Source organism: Hemitrygon akajei, chromosome 5, assembly GCF_048418815.1.
Source record: "Hemitrygon akajei chromosome 5, sHemAka1.3, whole genome shotgun sequence".
Lineage (NCBI taxonomy): Eukaryota > Metazoa > Chordata > Chondrichthyes > Myliobatiformes > Dasyatidae > Hemitrygon > Hemitrygon akajei.
Window position 1 is genome coordinate 110,607,899 of NC_133128.1, and position 27,574 is coordinate 110,635,472.

Below are 27,574 nucleotides of genomic sequence, written 5' to 3' on the forward strand. Positions count from 1 at the left end.
CTAATGCAGCAGATTAAGATGCCTGTGATCTGCGGCAAATTGCTATTTGGATTCAGAACTGGCTTGAGTATAGGGCACAAGGTAGTGGTTGAAGGGACTTATTCGAGCTGTAGGTCTGTAATTGGAGTTCCACAGGGATCTGTGCTGGGACCTCTATGTTAATAATGTATATAAATGATCTGGATGAAGATGTAGATGTATGGGTTAGTACGTGTATATGATACCAAGATTGAGGGTAGTGTAAAAGACTGGCAAGGAATACAGCACAATATAGACCAGTTGCAGATATGGGTTGAAAAATGACAATTGGACTTTAACCCAGATGTTAAACCTCAGTAGGGCAAATGCAAGGAGATGGTACATTGTTGACGGCAAGGTCCTTAACAGTGTTGTTGATCAGAGTGATGTTCGGATCCAAGTTCATAGCTCCTTGAATGTGGCTACACAGGTTGATAAGGTGGTTGAGAAAGCTTATGGAAAGCTTACTTTTATTAGTCAAGGCACTGAGTTCAAAAGTCAGGAGGTTGGGTTGCAACTTTATAAAACTGGTTAGGCCATACCTGGAATATTGCATACAGTTCTGGTCACTCCACTGTTGGAAGGATGTTGAGGCACTTTAGAGAGGCAAAATACTTATTTAATTTGTCCGCCATTTCCTTGCTCCCCCATTACTACCTCTTCTGCATCATTTCCTCGTGGTCCGATATCACTTTCTTTTACACTTTATGTATCTGAAGAAATTTTTGGTATCCTCTAATATTATTAGCTAGCTTATCTTCATATTCCATTTTTCCTTAATGACTTTTTTTAGTTGCCTTCTGTTGCTTTTTAATATCTTCCCAATCCTCTAACTTCCCACTAATTTTTGTTCTATTATATGCCCTCTCTTTCACTTTTATGTTGGCTTTGACTTCTCTTGTTAGCCACGGTTGTGTCATCTTGCCTTTAGAGTAATACGTCCTGTGCTTTCTGAAATGGTTCCAGAAATTCCATCCATTGTTGCTCTGCCATCATCCCTGTGAGTGTTTTTATTCCATTCAATTTTGACCAGCTCCCCTCTCATGCCTCTGTAATTTCCTTTACTCTGCTGTAATACTGATACATCCAATTTTAGTTTCTCCTTTTCAAATTGTAGGGTGAATTTTATCTTATTATGGCCACTCTTAAGAGTTCCTTTATCTTAAGCTCTCTAATCAATTCCAGTTCATTGCACATCACCCAATCCAGAATAGTTGATCTCCCAGTGGGCTCAACCATGAGCTGCTCTACAAAGTCATTTGGCAGGCATTCTAGAAACTCCCCTTCTTGGAATCCAGCACCAACCTAATTTTACAAATTTACCTGCATATTGAAAGCCCCGCTTACTGTTGTAACATTGCCCTTTTGGAATGCATTTTCTATCTTCTGTTGTAATTTGTAGACCACATCCTTACCACTGTTTGGGAGCCTGTATATAATTCCCATCAGAGTTTTATGATGTAATGGGGGAAAACTTCTGGTGCTTTGGATAGCACTTGCTATCTAAACCATCACTACCAAGATTCACCTTCTAGTCTTGGTGCCGAAATATAATAATAGATTGGAAAAGATTGCTCTATACTCAAAAGTAATTAGATCAATACATTTTGAAGTTTCTTTTCCAATCTTTCAAATCAAAATGTATGTGAACACACAGCTTCCTATATTATAATTCTGCCTACATTTAACAATTACCTCAAATTGGCTGCTAAATCACTTTTGGGTCATCCCAAGGCATGACTGAGGTATATAAAATTAGGAAGGTTATTGATAAGTTAGATTGCAAGAAACCTTTCCCCATATCAGATATGGAAAAATTCAAGGACCTAGATTTGGGGTAAGGAGGAAGAGATGTGAGGAGCACAAGCTTGGGGAGATATTGCAAGTCTGAAAGATTTGAGTTCAGCTTTGTCAGGGGAAAACTGGTTTGAGCAGGGGAGTGCTAGGTGTGCATGTTATCTGGATCAGATGAGGAGAATATTCAATCTGAGGTACAGATCTGGTGAAGACAGCAGAAATAAAAATATTCACAATTATAGAGGGCTTTGCAAAGAGAATGAAGATTTGAAAGCTAACCTTTGAGAAGGTGAAGTCAGCAAAGGGTGATAAAACTGGGTCTCCAGCAAAATATAAGCAAGAAGTGGTAATGGAGTATTGTTTAACTTGGAATTTATAATAAAAATACTGGACTAATGATCTGAAGACTAGTATTCAGTTTACATTAACTGGGTAATCTGAGGAATGCTGCCGACTGGCACATTCCAGGCTGCAGAAGTACATGCTGAGGTTGCACTGAAGCTTGGTGCAGCCACTACAGGAGTTTGGTGGTGAAGAACCACACTAGTGAGTTTTTTTGCTGCTGGAAAGGAAGGGGCTGGGTTGGGTGAGGAAGCCCCTCAATTATTGTAGTAGTGTACCACCCCAGCGGAACATATGAGTGGTAGCAGAGTGCTATTGATGTTTGCATTTTAAGAAAGAGAAAGGGTCAATAATTGTAGCTATTAAGCCATCTGGTAAAGATTAGAAACCCATATGGAGTCTGTCTTGTAATCAAAGGCCTTGTGGTTCATTACAAAACAGTGCCCTCTTCATCAAATTCCTCCTCTTCACTCTGGAATGTCTTTCTATTCTGAGACTGTGCCCTCTGGCCCTACCATTGAAAACATCCTCTCCCCGTCCACTCTGTCTAGGACGAGATCACTCCCCCTCCTCCTCCTAAACTCCAGAGAATCCAGGCTCAGAGTTATCAAAGGTACCTCATGTTAACCCTTTCATTCCTGGATTATTCTCGTGAACCTCTTTTGGATCTTTTCCACATTCTTTCTAAGATAAGGGACCCAATACTGCAAGTGCAGTCTGACAAATACTTCATAAAGCCTCAGCATTATTTCCATGTTTTTATATTGTTGTCATGTAGAAATGAATACTAACATTGAATTTGCCTTTCTTACTACTGACTCAGCCTGCTAGTTAACCTTTAGGGAATTCTGCACGAAGACTCCCAAGTCCCTTTGCACCTCCAATTTCTAACTTTTCTCCCTGTTTAGAAAATAGCCTGCACCTTTATTCCTTCCATCAAAGTGCACGACCATACACTTCCCTACATCTGCCAAAGTTGACTGAAGATGCCATGTAAGAAGGAACGCTTTACCCCCCAGTATTTGAGTTGCTTCTGTGAAGTGTCCAGTGATAATTGCAACATTAAATGTGCTCTGGGTTTGTATCTGAAGCTTCAAACTGACAAGAGGATTACCAGGGTCTCCCTCTCCCCCATTTTGACATTTAGTGGGAGTATTGTACAGAAAAGTGTCCAAAGCACTGCCGACGATCCCTACCCCCCAATTTCTTTGAACCACTACAATCAGGAAGGAGGTACAGGAGTATTAGAACTAGGTCTGCCAGATTGGGTAACAGCTTCTTTCCTGGGGCTCTGAGACTAATGAATACCCTGCCACCACTAAGTTTTCACTAGGATAGTGGGTTGTTTACTATTTACCAGGTTACACACTATATGCACTTTGCATTATATTTTAATAAGTTAATTGTGCTAATATTTTGTTTTATGTGCTATGTGTTATACAGTGGATTCTGGTTAATTGGGACATTGGTTAATCGGGTCAGCTGCTTATTTGGGCCAACTCTTAAAGAACAAAAACTAACTGAGAAAATAGCCGGGATTCTCTTTGTTTATTTCGGACACTATGCTACATAATTGGGCCAGGAGACAGTTGCCGTAGAGTTTCAAACTAGCATCAGTTACGTTCATTTGTGTGGCTATTAGACACTACACAGGCTTAGAGTGAACATCAGTTGCATTTGTTTGTGTTCAAAAAGAACTGATTTTTTTTGTCATTGGTAGTTCATGAGAAATGAGCAGTAAGACAATTCAGAATAGTTTCACTCACTGCGATTTCAAGTATTCAGGCTTGGGGATGCTCGAAATGGCTGGGAGTGAAAATGAAATGATTTCACTACTTCAATAAATTAGGAACTATGAAGAATTTAAAGGTATTGATAATCATCTTGAATGTTACAATGAAAATGAAGATTTGGGGGATATAACCATTGAAAACAATGTACGAAGGCAGTCCATTATCTACAGTAGGTTTCTACACTGATTTTGTTCATTTACAGTCAATCAAAAGAACACAGCAGCATACACTGCATTAATTCCACTATTAGAGCTAATATATTGTACTGTACATTAAACTATAATACATTAATATATTATACTGTAGTAGTATTGATAATGTTCTTGCTTGTTTGGTCTTTTATTTAAATACATAATTTGTTACTCAAAGTATATTTACACCTTTTTAACTATTTACATGAAACTGGCTAATTGGGGCGACCGTTTAATTGGGCCAAAATGTACTGGTCCTGATGTGTCCCGCTTAATTGGAATACACTGTATATGTTGTGTGGGTGCACTGTGGTCCAGAGGAACATTGTTTCATTTTGTTGTACATACAGTCGACCCTCCTTATCCACAGGTTCTGCATGCACGGATTCAACCAACTGCGGACCAGGAAAACCCGGAAGTTCTCTCTCCAACACTTGTCATTTGAGCATGTACAAACTTTTTTTTTTCTTGTCATTATTTCCTAAACAATACAGTATAACAACTATTTACATAGCATTTACATTGTATTAGGTATTATAAGTAATCTAGAGATTATTTCAAGTATACAAGAGGTTAGGTATACGAGGTGCATAGGTTACCATGGATCAGGAATCAAAAAAAAAACACGGAAGTTCTCTAAGTCAGAACAGGTACATCCAGTATTATTTAGCATCAGTCAATCAAATGTTTGTCTTAGTATATAGTGTATATATATATTACCTTTCTATGCATATAAAACACTTAAGAAACATATGTATTTCAATAATTAAACCACTGCGTTGCTTAGTAATAATTGTAGCTTTCACCAGGACAGGGCCTTCACATGCTCCATTATTCTCACTTTATCCGTTAAAATTGTTCTGATTGTTGACCGACTGTAGCCTAACGCTTTTCCAATGACCAATGGCGGTTCACCTCTTTCCTATCGTTTTATTACTTACACTTTATTTTCGATCATGATTGCTTTACGTCAACGGAACAGAAACAGCAACAGCCGCAGGCGACGGGTCCTGAGCTCCGCCAGATCCTAAGGTCCACTGCACTGAGACAGGTTAAATAAGGTCTGGATCTCCGCCGAGTCCTAAAGTCTACTGCACTGAGACAGGTTAAATAAGGGACTTGAGCATCCGCAGGGGGTCCCGGCATCAAACCCCCATGGATAAGGAGGGCTGACTGTATGTACAGATAGTTGACAGTAAACTTGAACTTGAAATATGACTGCTTTAATATGCTAAAAAGCAGATTATGAATTTATATCTACCTGTGTGTGTGCACCCTTAACTCCTGGTGGAGTTGTCAGGGTGCCATCATGACAAGCTTTTTTCACCGATCTTTTTGGTGATTGCTCATCATATGGTGTGTCTTGGGCATCTGAAACCTGATGGAGCCCATCCCTCTCCAGGTTTTTTTAATCTTTTTTTTATGAGGTCGAGTTCCTAGCTCAACACTCAACCCAGGCACGGATGAAGAATGTGCAAGGGAGCCGGCTGGATTTGAACTCGGGATCTCTCGCCCTGAAGCCCAGCGCTGATTCCACTACACCATCAGCCAGCATATCTACCTGTACTATACTGTAGTTAAGCAGATTTTTAACTACCAGTTCTGTTCATTCAGTGCAATAAATAAATGCTGGCATTGCACCTCACTGGAATTTTTAATTGTCCTTTAGAACCTGCGATGCAACCTGATACCAACCCTCCCGAATCCACTTGAGTAATTGGCAATCATTTGACTAACCAGTTTTGCCTGGCCATAATTGTTTTTATAAATACAATACTCATGCATCACCTCATTTAAATTTTAACAGAACAATGAAATACTAAGCCATTGTCAATAAATTCTAGGCGATGCATTAAAGATATAAGTCTGTTGCCAACTTTGCTTGACCTGTCTCAGCTGATACCATTATGCGATTTATTATTATGTAGAATATTTTGTTATCCCTTGTGAGTAATGGCTGTCTGTAAATAAATTGGAAATTCAAGTCTGGAAGTTTCTTAAAAGGTTAGATTTCTATCGAAAAGGTAAAGGAAGGGGTAAGTATTTTTTCTCTTTATACTGCCAGTATCTGTAAAGTCACTGTTTTCAGCAGCTTGCCAAATTTTCATTCCAACTGCATTTTGTTTCTGCTTGTTCAGTTGTTATAAGACAATTGAAAGAAAATCATTTTGTGGTATTTCCTGACTATGTCAATTAATAGTGCTTTCAGTCAGTGTTGTTACTCATTTGCTTTTTTTTGAGTTGTTTTCTTCTGAGGTTAATAAATAAGAAATGTAGACAATTGCAGAATCCTTTGCTCTTAAATCCAATGCTGTAAGAATTCAATTTGCCACAGTCAGTTAGTCATTCATTTTGAGCAAAACTTGTGGTGTGGCCGGATTCCATGTTAGTCTGCTAGATTTGAATCTCATAAAACTTCTGCATAGTTAAAATAATCTACAACGCTCTAATATTGGATGTGCAATATTTCATGGTGAGGCTGGCCTTTCTCTTCCATGCAGCCACAAAAAGATTAAGATACAGATTAGCTTTAATCATCATATGTACATTGAAACATACAGTGAAATGTTTGCCTGATTCAACAGCATGCACAGTCGGAGTTGAGCTGGGAGCAGCCCACAAGTGTCACCATGCTTTCAACACCAACATAGCGTGCCCACAATTTACTAACCTAACCTGTTCATCTTTGTAACATGGTAGTAAACCAGAGCACCTGGATGAAACCCACATCACAGGGAGTATGTAAAAATTCCTTACATAGAGCAGCAGGAATTAAAACCAATTGATATTACAGCTCATGCTGTGAAATGTTACACTAACTGCTTCAATATCATGAAACCACAATAACTGACTGACTTGAAAAGAGTAATGGATAAAGAATTATCTGTGTATGCTACCTATATGGACTTTGATAAAGTATTTGATAAATAATTTGATGCTCTTACAATTAAAAACAAATTATTGATGTGGATGGATAATGGCTAAGTGGCAAGAGACAATAATAAAGCAGGTACTCATCAGCAGTGTCTGGAATTCTAGAACTAGTTCTGGAACTACAACTTTACAGTACACATCAAAGTACACATGTCACCATATACTACCCTGTAATTCATCTTCTTACAGGCATTCATTAGAACAAAGAAATACAGTAGAATCAGTGAAAAACTACAAAGATGGACAAACAACCAATGTGCGGAAGAGCAAATACATAATGATAAATAAACGCTTCTCTCCTCCTTCAGACTTGCCCCCTTTGAACATACTGCCTTCCACTCTCTCTGCACAAATGCAACACTATAATCAAACCTGCAGACAAAGGGGGTGCTGTTGTAGTGTGGCAGACTAACCTCTACCTTGCTGAGGCCAAGCAACAACTGTCAGATACCTCCTCATACATACTTCTTGAAAAGGACCCCACTCTGTACCCAAAAACTGTCTCCACACCATTACTGACCTCATCAGTTCTGGAGAATTCCCATCCACTGCAACCAAGCTCATAGTTCCCTTACCCTGCACTATTTACTTCTATCTTTTACCCAAGATCCACAAACCTAGCTCTCCAGGTAGGCCCATTGCCTTTGCCTGCTCCTGCCCCACTGAACTTGTGTCCACATATTTCAACCCCATCCTATCCTCCTTGGTTCAGTCCTTCCCACCTATATCTGCAACACTTCTCATGCTCTTGATCTCTTTACTATCAATTTCCTGCCCTGACAGCCTTACTTTCACTTTGGATGCCCAGTCCCTTTACACTTCTATCCCACATCAAAAAGGCCTGAAAGTTCTCCACTTCTTTCTCAAAGAAAGAACCAACCAGTTCCCCTCTACCACCACCTTCCCCTGTCTGGCAGAACAGGTCCTCATCCTCAGCTCTGCCTCCTTATTGTTGGCTACGTAGAACAATCCATGTTCCAAGCCTACCCCAGAAATTCTCCCTGATTCTTCCTTGGTTACATTGACAACTGTTCAGGTGCTGCTTCATGCACCCATGCTGAGCTCTTTGTTATTATCAATTTTGCCTCCAACTTTCACCCTGCCATTAAATTCAATTGGTCTCCTTATAACACCTCTCAGTCTCTGTCTCTCTCTGTGTCTCTGTTTGTGTTCCCAGGATGCAGCTTTCCTTTCCAGGACATCAGAGATGTTCTCTTTCTTCAAAGAATGGGATGCCCCTTCCTCCACCATTGATGCTGCCCTCACTCGCATCTCTTACAGTTCTTCATCCTTATCTACAACCCTATGAGCCTCTGCATTCAACACGTCATTCTCCGCAACTTTCACCATCTCCAAAGGGAACCTACCACCAAATGTATATCTTTACCACCACCTCCCCGTCCACTGGCTTTCTGCAGAATCACCCCATTTGTGATTCCCTTGTCCATTTGTCCCTCCTCACTAATTTCTCTCCTGGCACCCATCCTTGCAAGAGGCCAAAGTGCTACACCTGCTGATTCACCTCCTCCCTCACCCCCATTCAGGGCCCCAAACAGTCCTTCCAGGTCAGGGAGCACTTCACCTGTGAATCTGCTGGGGTTGTCTATTGTGTCCGGTGCTCCCGATGTGGCTTCCTCTTCATTGAGATCACTCGTAAGTTGGGGGACCACTTCGTCAAGCACTTCCGTTCCATCTTCCAAAAGTGGAACTTCCTGATGGACAAACGTTTTAATTCCCGTTCCTGTTCCGACATGCTGCAATGAGGCCACCCTCAGGGTGGGGGAGTAACACCATATATTCTGTCTGGGTATGATGGGATGATGCCATGAATATTGATTCACCTTCTGGTTTTAAAAAAATTCCCTCCCTCCCCATCTTCTATTCCCCATTCTGGAGTCTTACCTAACATCTCCCCTGTTTTCCTTCTTCCGTCTCTCCTATGGTCCACTCTCCTCTCCTATCAGATTCCTTCCTTTCCAGCCCTTTGCCTTTTCCTCCTATCATCTCCCCCAATACCTTCCTCCTTCCCTTTCTCCAATGGTCCACTCTCCTCTCCTATTGGATTCCTTCCTCTAGTTCTTTACCTTGCCTACCCACCTGGCTATCCATCTTCACCTCCCTCCCCACACCTTTTTATTCTGGAGTCTTCCTACTTCCTTTCCAGTCCTGAAGGGCCTTGGCCCAAAACATCAACTTTTATTAATGCCGTCTGTCCTGCTGATTTCCTCCATCATTTTGTGTGTGCTGCATTAAATAAATAATGCTGAGAACATGAGTTCTGCAGTCCTTGAAATTGAGTCCTTTGGTTTTGTAGTCAGTTCAAGGTTGAGGTGCATGTTGAGGGAGCTTGTTATAGGCAAAAAAAATCATACAACATAGGAGCAGAATTTAGACCATTTGGGCCATTGAGTCTTCTCTGCCATTCAATAATAACTGAATTGTCACCCCTCTCAATCCATTCTCCTGCTTTCTCCCCATAGCCTTTGACACCCTTACTCATCAAGAACCTATTAATGTCCACTTTAAATATACTTCAGCTCTGTTTTAAAAGAACCAAAAGCTAGTTCAGAATTAAGTAAAGTGTGCTAGATCAGTTTCTCCATTTGTACAATTATTTCTTCTATGGAAATTCACCCTGTCTTATGCTTTTATCCCAGATGTGCACTGCTTGTTATTGTTCCAGAGCTGCCATCAAAGAGATAAACAAAATAAAATGTTTAGTTTGTTCTATTAACTACTTGCTGCTCAGTCATAGCTCAGTGATCAGTAAGTTTGAGGATGACACAAAATTAGGAGGTGTTGATAATGAAGAAGGTTATTGTAGGTTACAAGGAAATCTTGATCAGTTAGGGAAGCCTACAGCAATATTATGTACTGTTGTGTTGTTGCCTGGACTTGTTGTGCTAAGGCAGGCCATGTGATTGACTTGGACATTTTTATTGGGATCGCAAGACCCTGTTGGATATTGGTGATGTAGTATACTACAAGTCTGGTTCACTGGTGAGCCCAGTGGTAGAGGAGCCGCATTGCCTTGGCTGTTGCAAAGACTAGGCCCTCGTTACGGTGTGGAAGAGAGCAGAAGCTAGAACCCGTATTGGGTTGGGGGCCATCTCCTCCTGTCAGTGCTACTCTTGCTGGAAGAACAAGCTGAACCAGGACAACTTAGCATCAATTTACAGGCCATGCCACTCGGATTTGAGCTATATTGTTGGTAATGTGTTTTGCACCTTGGCCCCATTGAAACACATCATTTGGCTATATTCATGTCTGGTTGAATGATAATTAAACTTGGAAGTGTTGGATACAGCTCTGTCCATTACAGGCAAAGCTCTTCCCAACATTGTGTACCATCGAGCACAGCCCCAAGCAAGCAGCAGTCTCTAATGACCCCCACCCCCCTTTATCTAGGTCATGCTGTCTACCTAATGTTGCCATAGGGAAAGAGGTACAGGGGCCTTGGGACCCACAACTATAGGTTCAGGAACAGTTACTACCTTTGAACCACTGGGCTTCTGAACCAGCGTGGGTAACTTCATTCACCTCAACACTGATTCCACAATTTATGGACCTACTTTCAAGGACTCTGCAACTCAAGTTCTCAAAATTATTAATTAATTTATTTGTTGTTACGGTGGATTTCAGTTAATTGGAGCAGCCATTTATTTGAGACAGCTCTTAAAGAACAAAAACTAATCAAAATATAGCTGGGATTCCCTTCATTTATTTAGGAGACTATGCCACTTAATTGGGATGGAAGACTATTGCTGAACTGTTTCTAACTAGAGTCAGTTGCATGCAGTTGTGTTGCAGTTAGACTCTACACCATACTTAGAGCAAACAGTTTTTAAATAGCATCAGTTTCATGTCTCTGTGTTCAAAAGACATCGACTTTTGTCACTAATAATAGGTGAGAAATAAGCAGTAAGACAATCTAGAACTGTTTTGCTTACTGCAATTTCAAACAGTCGGGCTTGGAAATGCAAGAAACAGCTGTTAGATTTACAGAGCAAACAGTTTTTAAATACAGTAGTATCAGTTGCACGTGCTTGTATTATGCTATCCTTTTGGGCCGATGGATGCTGATTTTAAAAAGCTGCAATTTTTTGATTATTTTGAAGTTTTGACTTTATGCAGGAAGGCAATCCATTATTTGCACTAGGTGTTTGTGTTCATTTACAGGCAATCAAAAGAACATGAATTCTTCCATTGATAACTTTTGAGAACCAACACAGTTTTAGAATGCTGTAGTAATATTGATAGTGCTCTGATTTGTTCAGTGTTTCATCTAAATGCATAATTTGTTACTCATTTAAACAGTAGTTTGTCTTTGTTATGCCTTTTAACTATTTCCATGACATTTAAGCTAACTAGGTCAGTCAGTAATTGGGCTAAAATGTACTCATCTCAGTGTGTCCCAAACAACCAGAATCCACCGTATTTGTTTTTTTTTGTATTGCACATTGGTCACTTGTCAGTCTTTGTGTAGTTTTTCATTGATTCTATTGTATGTCTTTGTTCTACTGTGAATGACTGTAAGAAAATATACTTCAGGGTAGTACATAGAGACATATACGTATTTAGATAATAAATTTACTTTGCCTGAAGCAAGCAGAGGAGTTCTTATTAAACTCTATTTAAATCATTAATGTTAGATTGAACACGATCATACTGTATGTGATGGTGGGTGAATTGTGACAATGCTGAATTTCTTTATCATCGATACAAATTCTTCCTTAGCTTAGGGGTTTTTCTCTGGCAACTAATAAATACTCTGAATTAGGCTGAGTGGGCTGATAAATTTTGCAAAATCAAACCAGCATAAGACCTGTAATATGAATGGTATGACACTAGGGAGTGCAATGGAATAGTGGGCATACAAGTGGATAGTTTGAAAGTGGTGTGATGGATAGATGTGGTAGAGTTAAAGGCATTTAACACACTAGCTCTTATCAGTTGGGGTACTAGTTATAGTTTAGGAGTTGGGGCATTATGTTACAGGAGTGTAAGTCACACTTGGAGCACTATGTGCAGTTTTGGTCACCTTATTAAAGGAATGATGCAGTTAAACTGGAAAGAGTGCAGAAAAGATTTACAGTATGTGGACCTTGCCTGGACTAGAGGGCCTGAGTAATAGGAAGAGGTTAGTTAGGCTAAGTCTTTATTCCTTGAAGCATAGGAAAATGAGGGGTGACTTCATGGATATGTTTAAAATTATGTGAGGCACAAATAAGATGGAAGGTAAGTCTTTTCCCCAGGGTAAGGGAGACCAAAACTAGGGGGTGTAAATTTAAGGTGAGAGAGGAAAGATTTAAAAGGAATTTGAGGTGAACTTTTTCACGCAGAGGGTGGTGAGTATGTAGAACAAGCTGGCAGACAAAATGGTTGAGGTAGGTGTAATAACAACATTTAAGGCATACATCATTAAGGACCCCATGAATCAGGACATGCTGAAGAGAATAAAGAGAGTTAGGCAGAAGACTGAAAAGCAGGACCTCCCTTAGTAGTCTCTGGATTGCTGCCTATGCCACATGCCAGTGTGGGTAAGAATAGGATGATTTAGCAGATGAATGTGTGGCTTAGGAATTGGTGCAGGTGGCCGCTTTTCAGATCTCTGGATCATTGGGATCTCTTTTGGGGAAGGTACAACCTGTACAAAAAGGACAAACTACATCTTAACCCAAGGGGACCAATTTCCTTATTGGCAGATTTGCTAGAGCTGTCGGGGAGGGTTTAAAGTAACTTGGCAGGGGGATGGGAACCGGAGTGATGGAGCTGAGAAGGGGGCAGTTGGTATACAAATAGATGCAGTGTGTAGTGAGATTTGAGTTTCTGAGCATGCTGTTTGGACTGGAAGATGCAGCTTAGACTTTCCAGTGGCTAATGGACTCTGTGTTAAAAGACTTTGATTTTCTTTTTGTGTACCTGGATGACGTACTTTGTCACCAGCGCATCCAAAACCAAACACATATCACATCTCCACTCTTTTCAAGCACTTAAGCCAACATGAGCTGATTATTAACCCCAATAAATGCTAGTTTGGGGTTGTCTACTATTGACTTTCTCGGCCACAGCATCTCTGCAGAAGCTAAGACACCCCTGCTGTTAGAAGTTGCTGCTATGTTGGGCATTCCATTGCCCCACATTACCAAAGTACTTGGGTGCAGTGAGTTTCTATCACAATCTCATTCCGTGAGCTGAAGAACTTGTGGTCCCCTTGTATAGTATCCTTAAAGGCAGTGCCCCTAATCACATGCTTGTGTAGTTGGTAGATATGACCAGAGTATTTGACAACACCGAACGAGGTCTTTTGAACATGACCTTACTGGCACATCCATTCCCCAGCGCACCTGCAGCCATTGTCACTGATGCCTCAGACTATGCTGTGGGGTGCTGTGCATGAACAGTTGGAGGTGTGTGGCAGCTGCTCACTTCCTTCAGCTAGCAGCCCCACCCCCACCCCCCAAAGGAAGTACAGGAAGTTTGCCTGCGAGCTTCTCCATGATTTTTGTTTTTACTGCAGAGTTGGTTCATTGACCACAAACCCCTCGTGCATGCAGTGGGCAAAGCGTCAGATCCTTGGTCTACAAGGCAGCAACGGCACCTGGCCCACATTCCGGAATTCACAACTGACATCACAGCGCATCGAGGGTGAAAATAATACTGTGACTGATTGTCTCTCACAACCTGCTGCCATTAGTGTTGACTATGCTGACATGGCATTGGCAGCTGACCAAGCTACGAACCCAGAGGTCCAGGCTTAGAGGACAGCTGTCATGGGCCTCTGGTTGTCTGGCTTCGGGGATGCAGGAGTTTCTCTCCTGTGTGATGTCTCAACTGGTTGCTCTCGCCCCATAGTGCCTGAAATCTGGAGGCGCACTCTTTTTAACTCCATTCAAGGCTTCTTGTATCCAGGTGGGAAAGCTTCACAGAAACTGGTTGCTTTAAAGTTTGCATGGCACAGCCTTAGGAAAGATGCATGAGATTGGAGTGCAGCATGTTTTGTGTGTCTGCGGGTGAAAATTAACCATCACGTTCGGGTGCCATCAGCACCTTTCGAGGTGAGATCCCTGAGCAATGGTTTGGCCAAACCAATGAGGGACTGGTTGATCCTCTTTTCTTCTCCCCCCCACCCCCCCCACCACAATTTCACACATCTCCTTACCACAGTGGACTGTGCCACCAGGTGGCCAGAGATTGCCCATCTAGCATCGTCGATGGCTGCGGATGTGGCTCAGGCATTCTATCAGGCACCTGTGTCACTCGGTTCGGCATCCCATCTAATACTTCTCCTTTTTGAACCTCTGGGCTGCAGTGGCCCAGAACTTTGGCATTAAATTACATCACACCAGGGCATATCACCTGCAGTCCAATGGCCTGAGCAAGCAGTTTCACCGTTCCTTAAAGGCTGCTCGGAGGGCCTTCCTGACAGGAAAATGTTGGCATGATCATTTCCTGTGGGTCCTGCTGGGGCTCCGAATGGCTCCATAAGAAGACTTGCCTCTCAGTAGCATTCCACCCGCATCAGTAAACTCAAATCTTTTACACCTATTTCTACCTCCCATCATTGCGTATAGCACTCTTGTGTTTCAATTGACCTGCGTTCTATCTCATTTGTTTTTGTCCGCCATGATACACATCATCACTGCCTTAAGCTCCCCTACGGTGGCCTGTTCTGCAGTTTGGAATGGGTCAAAAAGACATTGTAAATGGGAAGTATAAACCTGCATGTTATTCTGTAGCTTGCCTTAAACCGGCCCAGCAAAACCTGGATGGTTCCACTGTCATTTTCCCACGTGCGGGTCAGCCCACCCCCGGATGAGCCAGAGACACTGCCGTTACTCCAACCAAGGCATACAGAACTCGAGCCAAGCTGCTCGTAAGAGTTCCAGATGGACTCTCAGTGCTGGTTTGGAGAATTCTGGGGTGGGGCTTTGTAGGGTAATGAAATAGATGACAGATGACACTTATTGTTTGTAATAGAAGCTGTTCTACATAATTCACAAACACCATCATTGAGTTATTGTTTACTTTAAGACGTAATGATGTCAGTGTAAGGTAAGGGCAGTGGCTTTTGTTTAGCATGACTTGACTCTCGCAATTTTTATTCGCAAGATCTTATAGTTTATTTGAATGGACGTAGTATTTGGAATAAGAAGGATGATCTCGTAGCGCAGTTCATGATTGGCAGGTAACATAGGTATCACTGAGTTGTGAAGATCATAGTTGGGAGCTTAATATCTGATGATACACATTGTCTTGAAACGTCAGGTAGATAGAAGAGGGGTAGTGTGGTTCTGTTGGTAAGAAATGAAATAAAATCCCTACAAAGAGGTGACGTAGGATCAGAAGGTGTAGAATCCTTACTGGTAGGGTTAGAAACTGCAAGTGTAAAAAGACCCTGATGGGAGTTGTGTACAGTTTCCTGAACAGTGGCCAGGATGTGGGCTACAAATTACAATGGGAGATACAAATGACACGTAAAAAGGGCAAAGTTGCAACAGTCATGGGGGATTTCAATGTGCATGTAGATTGCAAAAAATCAGGTTTGTGCTGGATCTCGAGAGACTTTGTACAATGCCTAAGCGATGGCTTTTTAGAACAGCTTGTGGTTGAGCCTACTAGAGAAACAGCAGTTCTAGATTGGGTGTTATGTAATGACTTAGATCTGATTATGGAGCTTAAGGTTAAGGAACTCTTAGGAGACAGTGATCATAATATGATAGAATTCATATTTATCCTGCAGTTTGAGAAGGAGAAGCTAAAATCAGATGTATTAGTGGAGTAAAGGGAATTGCGGAGGCATGAGAGGGAGCTAACCAAAGTTGATGGGAAGTGTACCTTAGCTGAACAGAAATAGCTGGAATTTCTATGAGCAATTTAGAAGGTGCAGGAAAGATAGATTCCAAAAATGTAGAAGTACTCTAAAGGCAGAGAGAGCATATAATACAGCAAAAGTTAGTGGGAAAGTAGAGGACTGGGAAGCTTTTAAAAGCTAGTAGAACGCAACTAAAAAGCCACTAAGAAAGGAGGAAATCTGAAGGTAAACTGATCAATAATATAAAAAGGATACAATAAGCTTTTTCATACATGTAAAAAGTATAAGAGAGATGAGAGTGGATATTGGACCTCTGGAAAGTGATGTTGGAGAGATTGTAACTGCGGACAAAGAAATAGCAAATTAACTCACATATTTTGGTCAGTCTTCACTGTGGAAGACACCAGTAGAAAGCCAGAAATGCGAGAGTGTCAGGCGGCAGAAGTGATTGTCATTGCTATTATGAAGGAGAAGGTGCTTTGGAAACTGAACACTTTGAAGGTGGATAAGTAACCTGGGCAGATGGACTACATCCCAGGATTCTGAAAGATAGCTGAAGAGATTGTGGAAGCATTAACAAAGATCTTTCGAGAATTACTAGATTCTGGAATGGTTCCGGAGGACTGCAAAATTGCAAATGTCACTCTGCTCTAAGAAGGGAGGGAGGCAGAAGAAGGAAAATTTTAGGCCAGTTAGCCTAACGACAGTGGTTTTGAAATTTGTTGTAGTACATTCTTAAGGATGAGGTTTTCAGGGTACTTGAAACATATGACAAAATAGGCCAAAATCAGCATGAGGAGAAATCATGCCTGACAAATATGTTGGAATACTTTGAGGAAATAACAGACAGGATAGACAAAGGGAAATAAGTGGATGTTGTTTATTTGGGTTTTCAGAAGGCCTTTGACATGGTGCCACTCATGTAGTTGTTTAACAAGATAAAACCCCTGATATTACAGGAAAGATAAGTAGCATGGATAGAAGATTGACTGGTCTGAGGCAAAGAGTCAGAATAACGGGGACCTTTTCTGGTTGGCTGCCGAGATTAGTGGTGTTCTGTAGGATTCAGTGTGGGATCACTTCTGTTTCAAATTATATGCCAATGATATGGATGAAGGAATTGATGGCTTTGTGGCCAAGTTTGTGGATGATACAAAGATATGTGGAGGGACAGATAGTGTTGCAGAAGCAGTGTGTCTGCAAAAGGACTTAGATTGGGAGAATAGGCAAAGAAATGGCAGTCTGAATATAGTGTAGGGAAATGCATGGTAGAAGGAATAAAAACATGAACTATTTTCTAAATGGGGAGAAAATTCAAAGAGAAAAGGTGCAAAGGGACTTGGGAGTCCTTGTGCAGGATTCCCTAAAGATTAATTTGCAGGTTGAGTCAGTTGTAAAGTAGGCAAATGCAATGTTAGCATTAATTTCAAGAACACTAAACTATAACAGCAATGATGTAATGTGGAGGGTTTATAAAGTATTGGTCAGACTGCACTTGGGTGTTGTCAGTTGTTTGGGCCCTTTATCTAAGAAAAGACAGAGTGGATGTGGAGAGGATGTTTCCTATGGTTGTGGAGGGCATAGCCTCAGAATAGAGGGACATCCATTTAGAACAGAGATGAGGAAAAATTTCTTTAGCCAGAGGGTGGTGAATTCTTTGCTACAGGCGGCTGTGATAGCCAAATCATTAGGTACATTTAAAGTGGAGGTTGATAGGTTCTTGATTAATCAAGACATCAAAGGTTGAGATTGAGAGGGGATCTGATTGCAACATATAAGATTATTAAGGGATTGGACAAGATAGAGGCAGGAAATATGTTCCAGATGTTGGGAGAGTCCAGTACCAGAGGGCATGGTTTAAGAATAAAGGGTAGGTCATTTAGGACAGAGTTAAGGAAAAACTTCTTCTCCCAGAGAGTTGTGGGGGTGTGGAATGCACTTCCTCAGAAGGCAGTGGAGGCCAATTCTCTGGATGCTTTCAAGAAGGAGCTAGATAGGTATCTTATGGATAGGGGAATCCACACCTATTGTCTATTGTTACAGGGTGAAGGCAGAAGAATGTGTTGAGATGGTCAATCAGCCATGATGAAATAGTGGAGCAGATGTAATGGGCTGAATGGAATAATTCTGTTCCTGTGTCTTTAGGAAAGTCATGTGGCCAACCCATTGTACTTGTGATATCTTAGAGAGTTTGTTTTTAAGCTGCAAAGATGGAAACACCCAGCAAGTTGAGCAGCATCAGCCAGGAGAGGAAAAAGTAGTTCAAACTTTGACATAACCTTGTTTCCGTGGATAACTGACATGGAAACATTTGGAGATGTTTCAGTAAAATCTTTAAAACTTGGAACAGGGATATCTACAAATGCATAAACATGTACTATGTACTTTGTCATCCTGTCAATCTTCGGGCCATGCCACTTGGTCTTGTGCTGATATTGTTCTGTGACAGTATGTACTAGATTAACGGTCACCAACCCATCGATCGCGATCGACTGGTCAATCTTTGAGACTTCCCCAGTAGATCCCGGGGAAAAAAAAATCAAAAATAAATACACAAATACTGTTGGGAGATTGTTTCTGGGTTGCGGGGTTTTAGTTCCGTTCTTTCTGCCCTGCGCGCATGTGTATAGCTCCCTGCACTACACAGTGTAATTCAACACGTACAAACAAGCTGGATGAACTCAGCAAGTCAGGCAGCATCCGTGAAATGAAAGTCAACCTGCTGACTGCTAAGTTCATCCAGCTTGTTTGTACGTGTTGATTTGACCACAGCATCTGCAGTGTACTTTGTGTTTACACAGTGTAATTCAGTGGTCCCCAACCACCGGGCGGCGAGGAAACAATATGAGTGAGCTGCACCTTTCCTCATTCCCTGTCACGCCCACTGTTGAACTTGGAACGCACGCGAGGTCATCAGTCGCCTAAACGCGGTGATACCCTTGCGCCAGGGATCACTGGTTCGCCTTGAGCGGCCAGCGAGAACCGCCGATGCTACTGGCCCGAAGCGCGGACAGATGGGCGCCGCCTCTAAACCTGTTCACTACATCGAATGTTCGTGGGGAACCCGGTGTTAAAATATTCGCAGACGATCTAATTCGGGCTCAGGGTTCCGTAAATATCAGAGCAGCTACTGCGCTGCGATCTACTGAAACAAACTTTTGTCGGCTGATAGACCCTACAACGGGGGGTGGGCGGGCACCCTGTTGCACTCCTCGCTCAGTAGCTCTCTCCGGATTGGAACCGCCGCGGCTCCAGCACGGGGACCTCCGGCCCTGACCTTGTCCTCTCACCCTACCCATGACCAGCCGCACCTGGCCAGAGCATCTGGCGGCGGGCGGACGGAGGCTGTCTAATGAGGCAATTAAGCTCTCAAAACTACTTCGGTACCCTGAGTCCAAGCACCCCGCACTTAAAGACAAACCCAGTGAGTTTTTTGAGCAGAAAAAACAGGCAAGCAGGACAGAAGCTAAGTGCCGAGAGCTGCTAAAACTACATTGCGGAATAGACTGGGCATAAGGAACCTGCTTCGAGTATCGTTATATTCCGGTCGTGTTTAACACCCCCCGTCGGGCGGCAGCAAGAATATTGTCAATATTAAACTGGTCTGCAGTGCAAATAAAGGGTGGGTACCCCTGGTGTTTATACATTATTTCTACTTCCGGGTTGCAGGGTTTTACTTCCGATCTCTTCTGCCTCAGTGTGCATGCATGTAACTAATCGATCTGGGGGTTGATCTCGCCTTTGACTATGGCGGAGGTAGGGGATCTTGGGCTTAAGAAGGTTGGTGACCACTATACTAGATCATAACTATATGCGGTGTGTGACTATATGCACTGTGTTTTGCACCCTGGCTCTAGAGGAATAATATTTCATTTAGATTAATACATGTGTATAGTTGAATGATAATAAACTTGAACTTGAAATACCCAATCCCTCTAGTGTAATTTTTCCTTTAAATGAACGCCTAACAACCACCCATCATCATTTGCTTAGCTCAACATATTCTTTGAAAGAATGGCATGGTAGCGTAGTTACATAAGGCTATTACAACACCAGTAACCCAGATACAATTCTGCTGCTCTTTGTAAAGATATTCTATATTCTTATGACTACATGGATTTCCTCCAGATGCACCGGTTTTCTCCCACATTCCAAAGATGTATGGCTTAGTAGGTTAATTGGTCACATGAGTGTAATTGAGTGACACAAACTCGTTGAGCCAGAAGGACCTGTTACTGTGCTGTATCTCTAAATAAAAATAAAAAATAAAATGCTATTTCTTTGAACAATTGTGGGATTTCATTGATTTCTGTTCTTGGTTAGTTAAGGGTTAGGAAGATGGCTATCCTCTCTGATTTAGTCAAGTCAAGTCACTTTTATTGTCATTTTGACCATAACTGCTGGTACAGTACATAGTAAAAATGAGACAACTTTTTTCCGGACCATGGTGTTACATGACACAGTACAAAAACTAGACTGAACTACGTAAAAAAACAACAGAGAAAGCTACACTAAACTACACGAGACTGCGTAAAGTGCACAAAAACAGTGCAGGCATTACAATAAATAAACAGGACAATAGAGCAAGGTGTCAGTCCAGGCTCTGGGTATTGTGGAGTCTGATAGCTTGGGGGAAGAAACTGTTACATAGTCTGGTCGTGAGAACCCGAATGCTTCGGAGCCTTTTCCCAGACGGCAGGAGGGAGAAGAGATTGTATGGGGGTGCATGGGGTCCTTCATAATGCTGTTTCCTTTGCAGATGCAGTTTGTAGTGTAAATGTCCGTGATGGCGGGAAGAGAGACCCCAATGATCTTCTCAGCTGACCTCACTATCCGCTGCAGGGTCTTGCGATCCGAGATGGTGCAATTTCCAAACAAGGCAGTATGCAGCTGCTCAGGATGCTGTCAATACAACCCCTGTAGAATGTGATGAGGATGGGGGGGTGGGAGATGGACTTTCTTAAGCCTTCGCAGAAAGTAGAGATGCTGCTGGGCTTTCTTTCCTATGGAGCTGGTGTTGAGGGACCAGGTGAGATTCTCCGCCAGGTGAACACCAAGAAATTTGGTGGTCTTAACGATCTCTACCGAGGAGCTGTCAATGTTCAGTGGGGAGTGGTCACTCTGTGCCCTCCTGAAGTCAACACCCATCTCTTTTGTTTTATTCACATTAAGAGACTGGTTGTTGGCTCTGCACCTCCTCTCTGTAAGCTGACTCGTCGTTCTTGCTGATGAGACCCACCACGGTCGTGTCATCGGTGAACTTGATGATGTGGTTTGAGCTGTGTGTTGCAGCACAGTTGTGGGTCAGCAGAGTGAACAGCAGTGGACTGAGCACGCAACCCTGGGGAGCTCCCGTGCTCAGTGTGATGGTATTGGAGATGCTGCTCCCGATCCGGACTGACTGAGGTCTCCCAGTCAGGAAGTCTAGGATCCAGTTGCAGAGGGAGGTGTTCAGGCCCAGTAGGCTCAGCTTTCCAATCAGTTTCTGAGGGATGATTGTGTTGAATGCTGAACTGAAGTCTAAGAACAGCATCAGAACGTATGTGTCTTTTTTGTCCAGGTGGGTTAGGGCCAGTTGGAGGGTGGTGGCAATGGCATCATCTGTTGAGCGGTTGGGACTGTACGCAAACTGCAGGGGGTCCAGTGAGGGGGGCAGCAGGGTCTTGATATGCCTCATGACGAGCCTCTCGAAACACTTCATGATGATGGATGTAAGTGCAACGGGACAGTAGTCATTTAGGCAGGACACTGAAGACTTCTTCGGCACGAGGACGATGGTGGGGGCCTTGAGGCATGTTGGAACGGTGGCGCTGCTCGGAGATATTGAAGATGTCAGTGAGAACATCTGCTAGCTGGTCTGCACATCCTCTGAGCGCTCTACCAGGGATATTGTCTGGTCCAGCAGCCTTCCGTGGGTTGACCCTGCACAGGGTTCTTCTCACATCGGCCATAGTGAGACACAGCACCCAGTCATTTGTAGGAGGGGTTGACTTCCACGGCATTTTCCGCCTCAAACTGACATAGAAGTTATTCAGCGTATCTGGGAGGGAGGCATCACCTGCACAGTCATTAGAATTTAGTCATTAAAATTAATGTTATGTGAGTCATCAATGTAGTGTAAATTTGGTATTTGTGATTCCTTGAGGTTGGACCCTCGACTAAGAAGGGGAGGAGGGAAGAGAAGAGAGCGGTATTGATAGGGGATTCTATAGTCAGGGGCGCGGATAGGAGATTTTGTGGGGAAGATCGGGAGTCTCGGATGGTATGTTGCTTCCCTGGTGCCGGGGTCCGAGACATCTCAGATCGGGTACAGGTTATGCTCGAGAGGGAGGGCAAGAATCCAGATGTTGTGGTCCATGTAGGGACCAATGACGTGGGTCGGATGAGTGAGGGGGTCCTGCGTAGGGAGTTCAGAGAGTTAGGCGCGAAGCTGAAGAGAAGGACCCCCAGGGTAACAATCTCTGGATTGCTACCTGTGCCACATGCGAGTGAGGCAAGGAACAGAAAGATTATAAAGATTAATACGTGGCTGAGAGGATGGTGCAGGAGGGAGGGCTTCAGGTTTGTAGATAATTGGGCTTTGTTCCAGGGAAGGTGGGATCTGTTCCGAAGGGACAGTTTACACCTGAACTGGAGCGGTACTAACATTCTTGCAGGGAAGATTGCTAGTGCTTCTTGGGGGGGTTTAAACTAAATTTGCAGGGAGCGGGGATCCAGAATATGAGAGAGGATAGCGAGAGGAAGAATAAAGCACACGTGGGGACTACACGGTTCCGGAATATTAAGTGTGTAGTAGAGAAAGGTGAGGCGGAACAAGTGATAAGGAGGACACATGTACAGAGGGATGGTCTGACGGAACATGGAGTTAAATGTGTTGAAAGAATAAGTAAATTTAGCAAGGACAACAAAATTCTAGGGGTGTATAGCCCGATGGGAGTTCGGGGAGCTGGGTTAAGCACAATAGGCAGCGATTCAAACAGAGAGAGGAGAAATGGGCTAAAAATTCTATATCTGAATGCACGAAGTGTCAGAAATAAGGCGGATGAGCTTGAAGCCCAGGTGCGAATGGGTAACTATGATGTTGTTGGGATAACGGAGATATGGCTGCAGGGAGATCAGACCTGGGAAATGAATGTTCAAGGGTATACGTGCTATCATAGGGACAGAAATGTGGGCAGAGGGGGTGGGGTGGCCCTGTTGGTGAGGAATGAGATTCAGTCCTTTGCAAGGGGGGACATAGGGTCAGGAGAAGTAGAGTCTGTGTGGATAGAATTGAGGAACAATAAGGGCAAAAGGACCCAAATGGGTGTTGTCTACAGGCCACCAAACAGTAGCATGGATATTGGGTGCCAGTTGAATAGGGAGTTAACATTGGCATGTGGCAAAGGTAATGTCGCAGTAGTTAAGGGGGATTTCAACATGCAGGTGAACTGGGAGAATCAGGTTGGTGCCGGACCACAGGATAGGGAGTTTGTAGAGTGCCTACGGGATGCATTCTTGGAACAGCTTGTACGAGAGCCGACCAGGGACAAGACTATTCTGGATTTAGTGTCATGTAATGAACAGGATTTGATAAGCGATCTTGCAGTAAGGGAGCCATGAGGAGGTAGTGATCATAATATGATAAGTTTTTATCTGCAATTTGAGAAGGATAAGGGCAGCTTGGAGGTGGCAGTATTGCAGTTGAACAGGGGAAACTATGGAGCCATGAGGGAGGAGCTGGCCAAAGTTGACTGGACAGATAGCCTAGCAGAAAAGACAGTGGAACAGCAATGGCAGGTATTCTTGGGAATAATGCACAAGGTGCAAAATCAGTTCATCCCCCAGAGAAGGAAGGATTCAAAGGGGGGAAAGGGGCCACAGTGGTTGACAAAGGAAGTCAGAGATTGCATAGCATTAAAAAAAAGGAAGTATGACAGAGCTAAGGTGAGTGGGAGGACAGATGATTGGGAAGTTTTTAATGAACAACAGAACTTAACTAAAAAGACTACAGGGAGAAAAAATGAGGTACGAACGCAAGCTAGCTAGGAATATAAAGGAAGATAGCAAAAGCTTTTTTAGGTATGTGAAGAGAAAGAAGATAGTTAAGAACAATGTTGGGCCCTTGAAGAATGAATTAGGTGAAATTGTTATGGGAAACAGAGAAATGGCAGAAGAATTTAATGAGTACTTTAGATCTGTTTTCACTAAAGAAGACACAAGCAATCTCCCAGATGTATGGATGGGCCAAGGACATAGGGTAACAGAGGAAATGAAACAGATTGACATTAGGAAGGAAGCGGTGTTGAGAAGACTGATGGGACTGAAGGCTGACAAATCCCCAGGTCCAGATGGTCTGCATCCTAGGGTACTAAAGGAGGTGGCCCTGGAAATTGCAGATGCATTGGTAATCATTTTCCAATGTTCCTTAGATTCAGGATCAGTTCCTGAGGATTGGAGAATGGCTAATGTTATCCCACTTTTTAAGAAAGGAGGGAGGGAGAAAACAGAGAACTATCGACCTGTCAGCCTGACATCGGTGGTGGGGAAGATGCTAGAGTCCATTATTAAGGATGAAATAGTGGCATATCTAGTTAGCAGTGATAGGATTGGGCCGATCCAGCATGGATTTACCAAGGGTAAATCATGCTTGACTAATCTGTTGGAGTTTTTTGAGGATGTAACCAGGAAGTTAGACGGGGGAGATCCAGTGGATGTAGTGTACCTCGATTTTCAGAAGGCATTTGATAAGGTCCCACATAGGAGATTGGTGGGTAAAATCAAAGCTCAGGGCATCGGGGGGAAGACATTGACATGGATAGAAAACTGGTTGGCAGATAGAAAGCAAAGGGTAGCAGTGAATAGGTGTTTCTCGGAATGGCAGGTGGTGACTAGTGGGGTGCCACAGGGCTCGGTATTGGGACCACAGCTGTTTACCATTTACGTCAACGATGTGGAAGAAGACATTGAAAATAACATCAGCAAATTTGCTGATGATACTAAGCTGGGTGGCAGTGTGACATGTGATGAGGATGTTAGGAGAATTCAGGGTGACTTGGATGGGCTGGGTGAGTGGGCAGATACCTGGCAGATGACGTTTAATGTGAATAAGTGTGAGGTTATCTACTTTGGGAGTAAGAACAGGAAGGTAGATTATTATCTGAACGGTGTAGAGTTAGGTAAGGGAGAAATACAAAGAGATCTCGGAGTCCTTGTTCATCAGTCACTGAAGGTGAATGAGCAAGTGCAGCAGGCAGTGAAGAAGGCTAATGGAATGTTGGCCTTTATTACAAAGGGAATTGAGTACAAGAGCAAGGAAATCCTCTTGCATTTGTACAGAGCCCTGGTGAGACCACACCTGGAGTATTGTGTACAGTTTTGGTCTCCAGGGTTAAGGAAGGACATCCTGGCTGTTGAGGAAGTGCAGCGTAGATTCACGAGGTTAATTCCTGGGATATCTGGACTGTCTTACGCAGAGAGGTTAGAGAGACTGGGCTTGTACACGCTGGAATTGAGAGGGGATCTGATTGAAACATATACGATCATTAAGGGATTGGACAAGATAGAGGCAGGAAATATGTTCCAGATGCTGGGAGAGTCCAGTACCAGAGGGCATGGTTTGAGAATAAGGGGTAGGTCATTTAGGACAGAGTTAAGGAAAAACTTCTTCTCCCAGAGAGTTGTGTGGGTCTGGAATGCACTGCCTCGGAAGGTAGTGGAGGCCAATTCTCTGGATGCTTTCAAGAAGGAGCTAGATAGGTATCTTATGGATAGGGGAATCAAGAGATATGGGGACAAGGCAGAAACCGGGTATTGATAGTAGTTGATCAGCCATGATCTCAAAATGGCGGTGCAGGCTCGAAGGGCCGAATGGTCTACTTCTGCACCTATTGTCTATTGATACGTGCAGTACTTTCATTTGTTTTATGTCTGAATTTGTTATTTATTCAACTTTCATTCAGTGCTATTGTTTTACTTGTGTTTTTCAGGTTCACTGAAGGGGTTTTCTGTCTTCCAATTTCACAGCTCCCATTGTTTGCTTGTGTTGTGAGTAAAATGGCAGTTCATGGCCTCGTCCAAGAGTGAGGAGTGTGCTACAGATCCCAGTTCCAAGAACTACCACAAAACTTCGAGCTCGAACATAAAACCCTTCAGTGCTTTTCAAACGCAGGAGTGTAGGCCATCTTATTCTGTTGCCCAGCACCCACTATGGGAATGGGGTGGTTACCATGTGATTGTACCTGTAAGAAAAAAAAATGCTTGCTTTGGAATATCTCATCATGTTCCTTCTCACTCCTATCCTGCTATGACAGGGGGTAATGGCAGACTAACAATGCCAAGTTCCTACAGTGGTTTTCATTCTAATGTTTTGGTTAGCCCTTTTGAAACCTCATCAATTTATGATCGAACTAATCACAGCTACAGATCGTATCAGAGGCTCGAGTCCCTTGGTTCACGGCTCAGTGGGCTAGGAAATAGAACAATAGCATCTTCATCATGTTTTAATGGATTTATCCATTCAATTTCTTCCAGAGCAACCTCTTGTGACAGCCTAATAAAATTGAACAGTGGTATTTCGCCTATTACACACCATTATAATTCTTATAGTGCAGGTTGCGAGCCTGTGTCCATGAGCAAAAATAACCCTCATCATATAGGTAAATCTACTTCACTCTATCGGAAACCATTGTTAAACACTAATGCATTTATGAGACCTACCAGTGCCAAAGTGCCTTTGCACCAGAAATGGGAAAAAAGCCCCAAACCTATGACTTCTCATGGTAACAATGAGTTTGGAGATGCTGAAAGCCCGACTAAATACAATGGGATCAGTGCCAAGGTCTCCCTTGGAAGTCCTGTTCGCCTTAACACAGAGGGTAAAATTGAGCGACCCGTTCATCAAAATGAACATTTCCGTAATAACTTGAAGAGTGCTATCAAACTAACAAAGAGCATCCCTGGTGATCCAGAATTAAAATTTACTGAAGCTGTGAAAAGATCTTCAGAAGACCGCATTCCAAAGAATAATGTCCATGAGCGATGTGTGACTTTTTCTAAAGAAACTGAAGGCTTGTCTTCCCAAGGTATTCACCTTCACAATGTTACATACAACAGTGCTGGGGGAATATTTAAAAGAACTGTACCAAATCTCATTAAGGAGAGTAATTTACAGTCAGCCTTGAAGTCTGAGTATGTATATACCAATGGTAACTTGGAACGTCCAGTTCAAGAAAACAGTACAAGTAAAGAAAATACCATCACTAGTTGTAGCAAAACATCTGGTGTTTTGTCCACCAGTATGAACATCCACAATAATAGCCCAGTCACCTTACCAGAGAACATTGGTATGCATCAGGGATCTGACCAGACAAAGAAACAATTGATCTTTTCCACCCCCAAAGCTAATGTTGGCTCACTCACACTTCAGATAGCTGCCATGCAGCTCAAGCCTGGAAACAAAATTGTTACAGATCCAGAAAACTCCAAGACCGAGGCAGATTCTCAGGACTCAGAGTAAGTAGTCATTGTGTTTCAAATTGTTCTTGTGATGTTAGTACACTATCAAAGATGATTGTTCTTGTAAATATTTAGACCATAAGACGATAAGGCATAAGAGCAGATCCATCGAGTCTACTGCCATTCCATCATGCTGGTATATTATCCCTCTCAAATTCATTCTCCTATCTTCTTCCCATAAGCTTTGA

General features: G+C 42.8%; 1 protein-coding gene across 6 annotated transcripts in view; it reads left to right on the forward strand.

Moving 5' to 3' along the window:
- ttll4 (tubulin tyrosine ligase-like family, member 4) overlaps positions 1-27,574 on the forward strand; it is a 108,636-nt gene that overhangs the window by 10,480 nt on the left and 70,582 nt on the right. For 5 of the 6 annotated variants that reach the window (XR_012098990.1, XR_012098991.1, XM_073046178.1 and 2 more), the window contains exon 2: positions 25,859-27,383. Coding sequence is in view for 3 of the 6 variants with exons in the window: in XM_073046178.1 (XP_072902279.1) it covers positions 25,936-27,383 (1,448 nt within the window). In the remaining 3 variants the exon portion in view is untranslated. Of the gene's footprint in view, positions 1-25,858; positions 27,384-27,574 lie in introns of those variants that run through there. The other variant, XM_073046180.1, reaches the window with a different exon arrangement.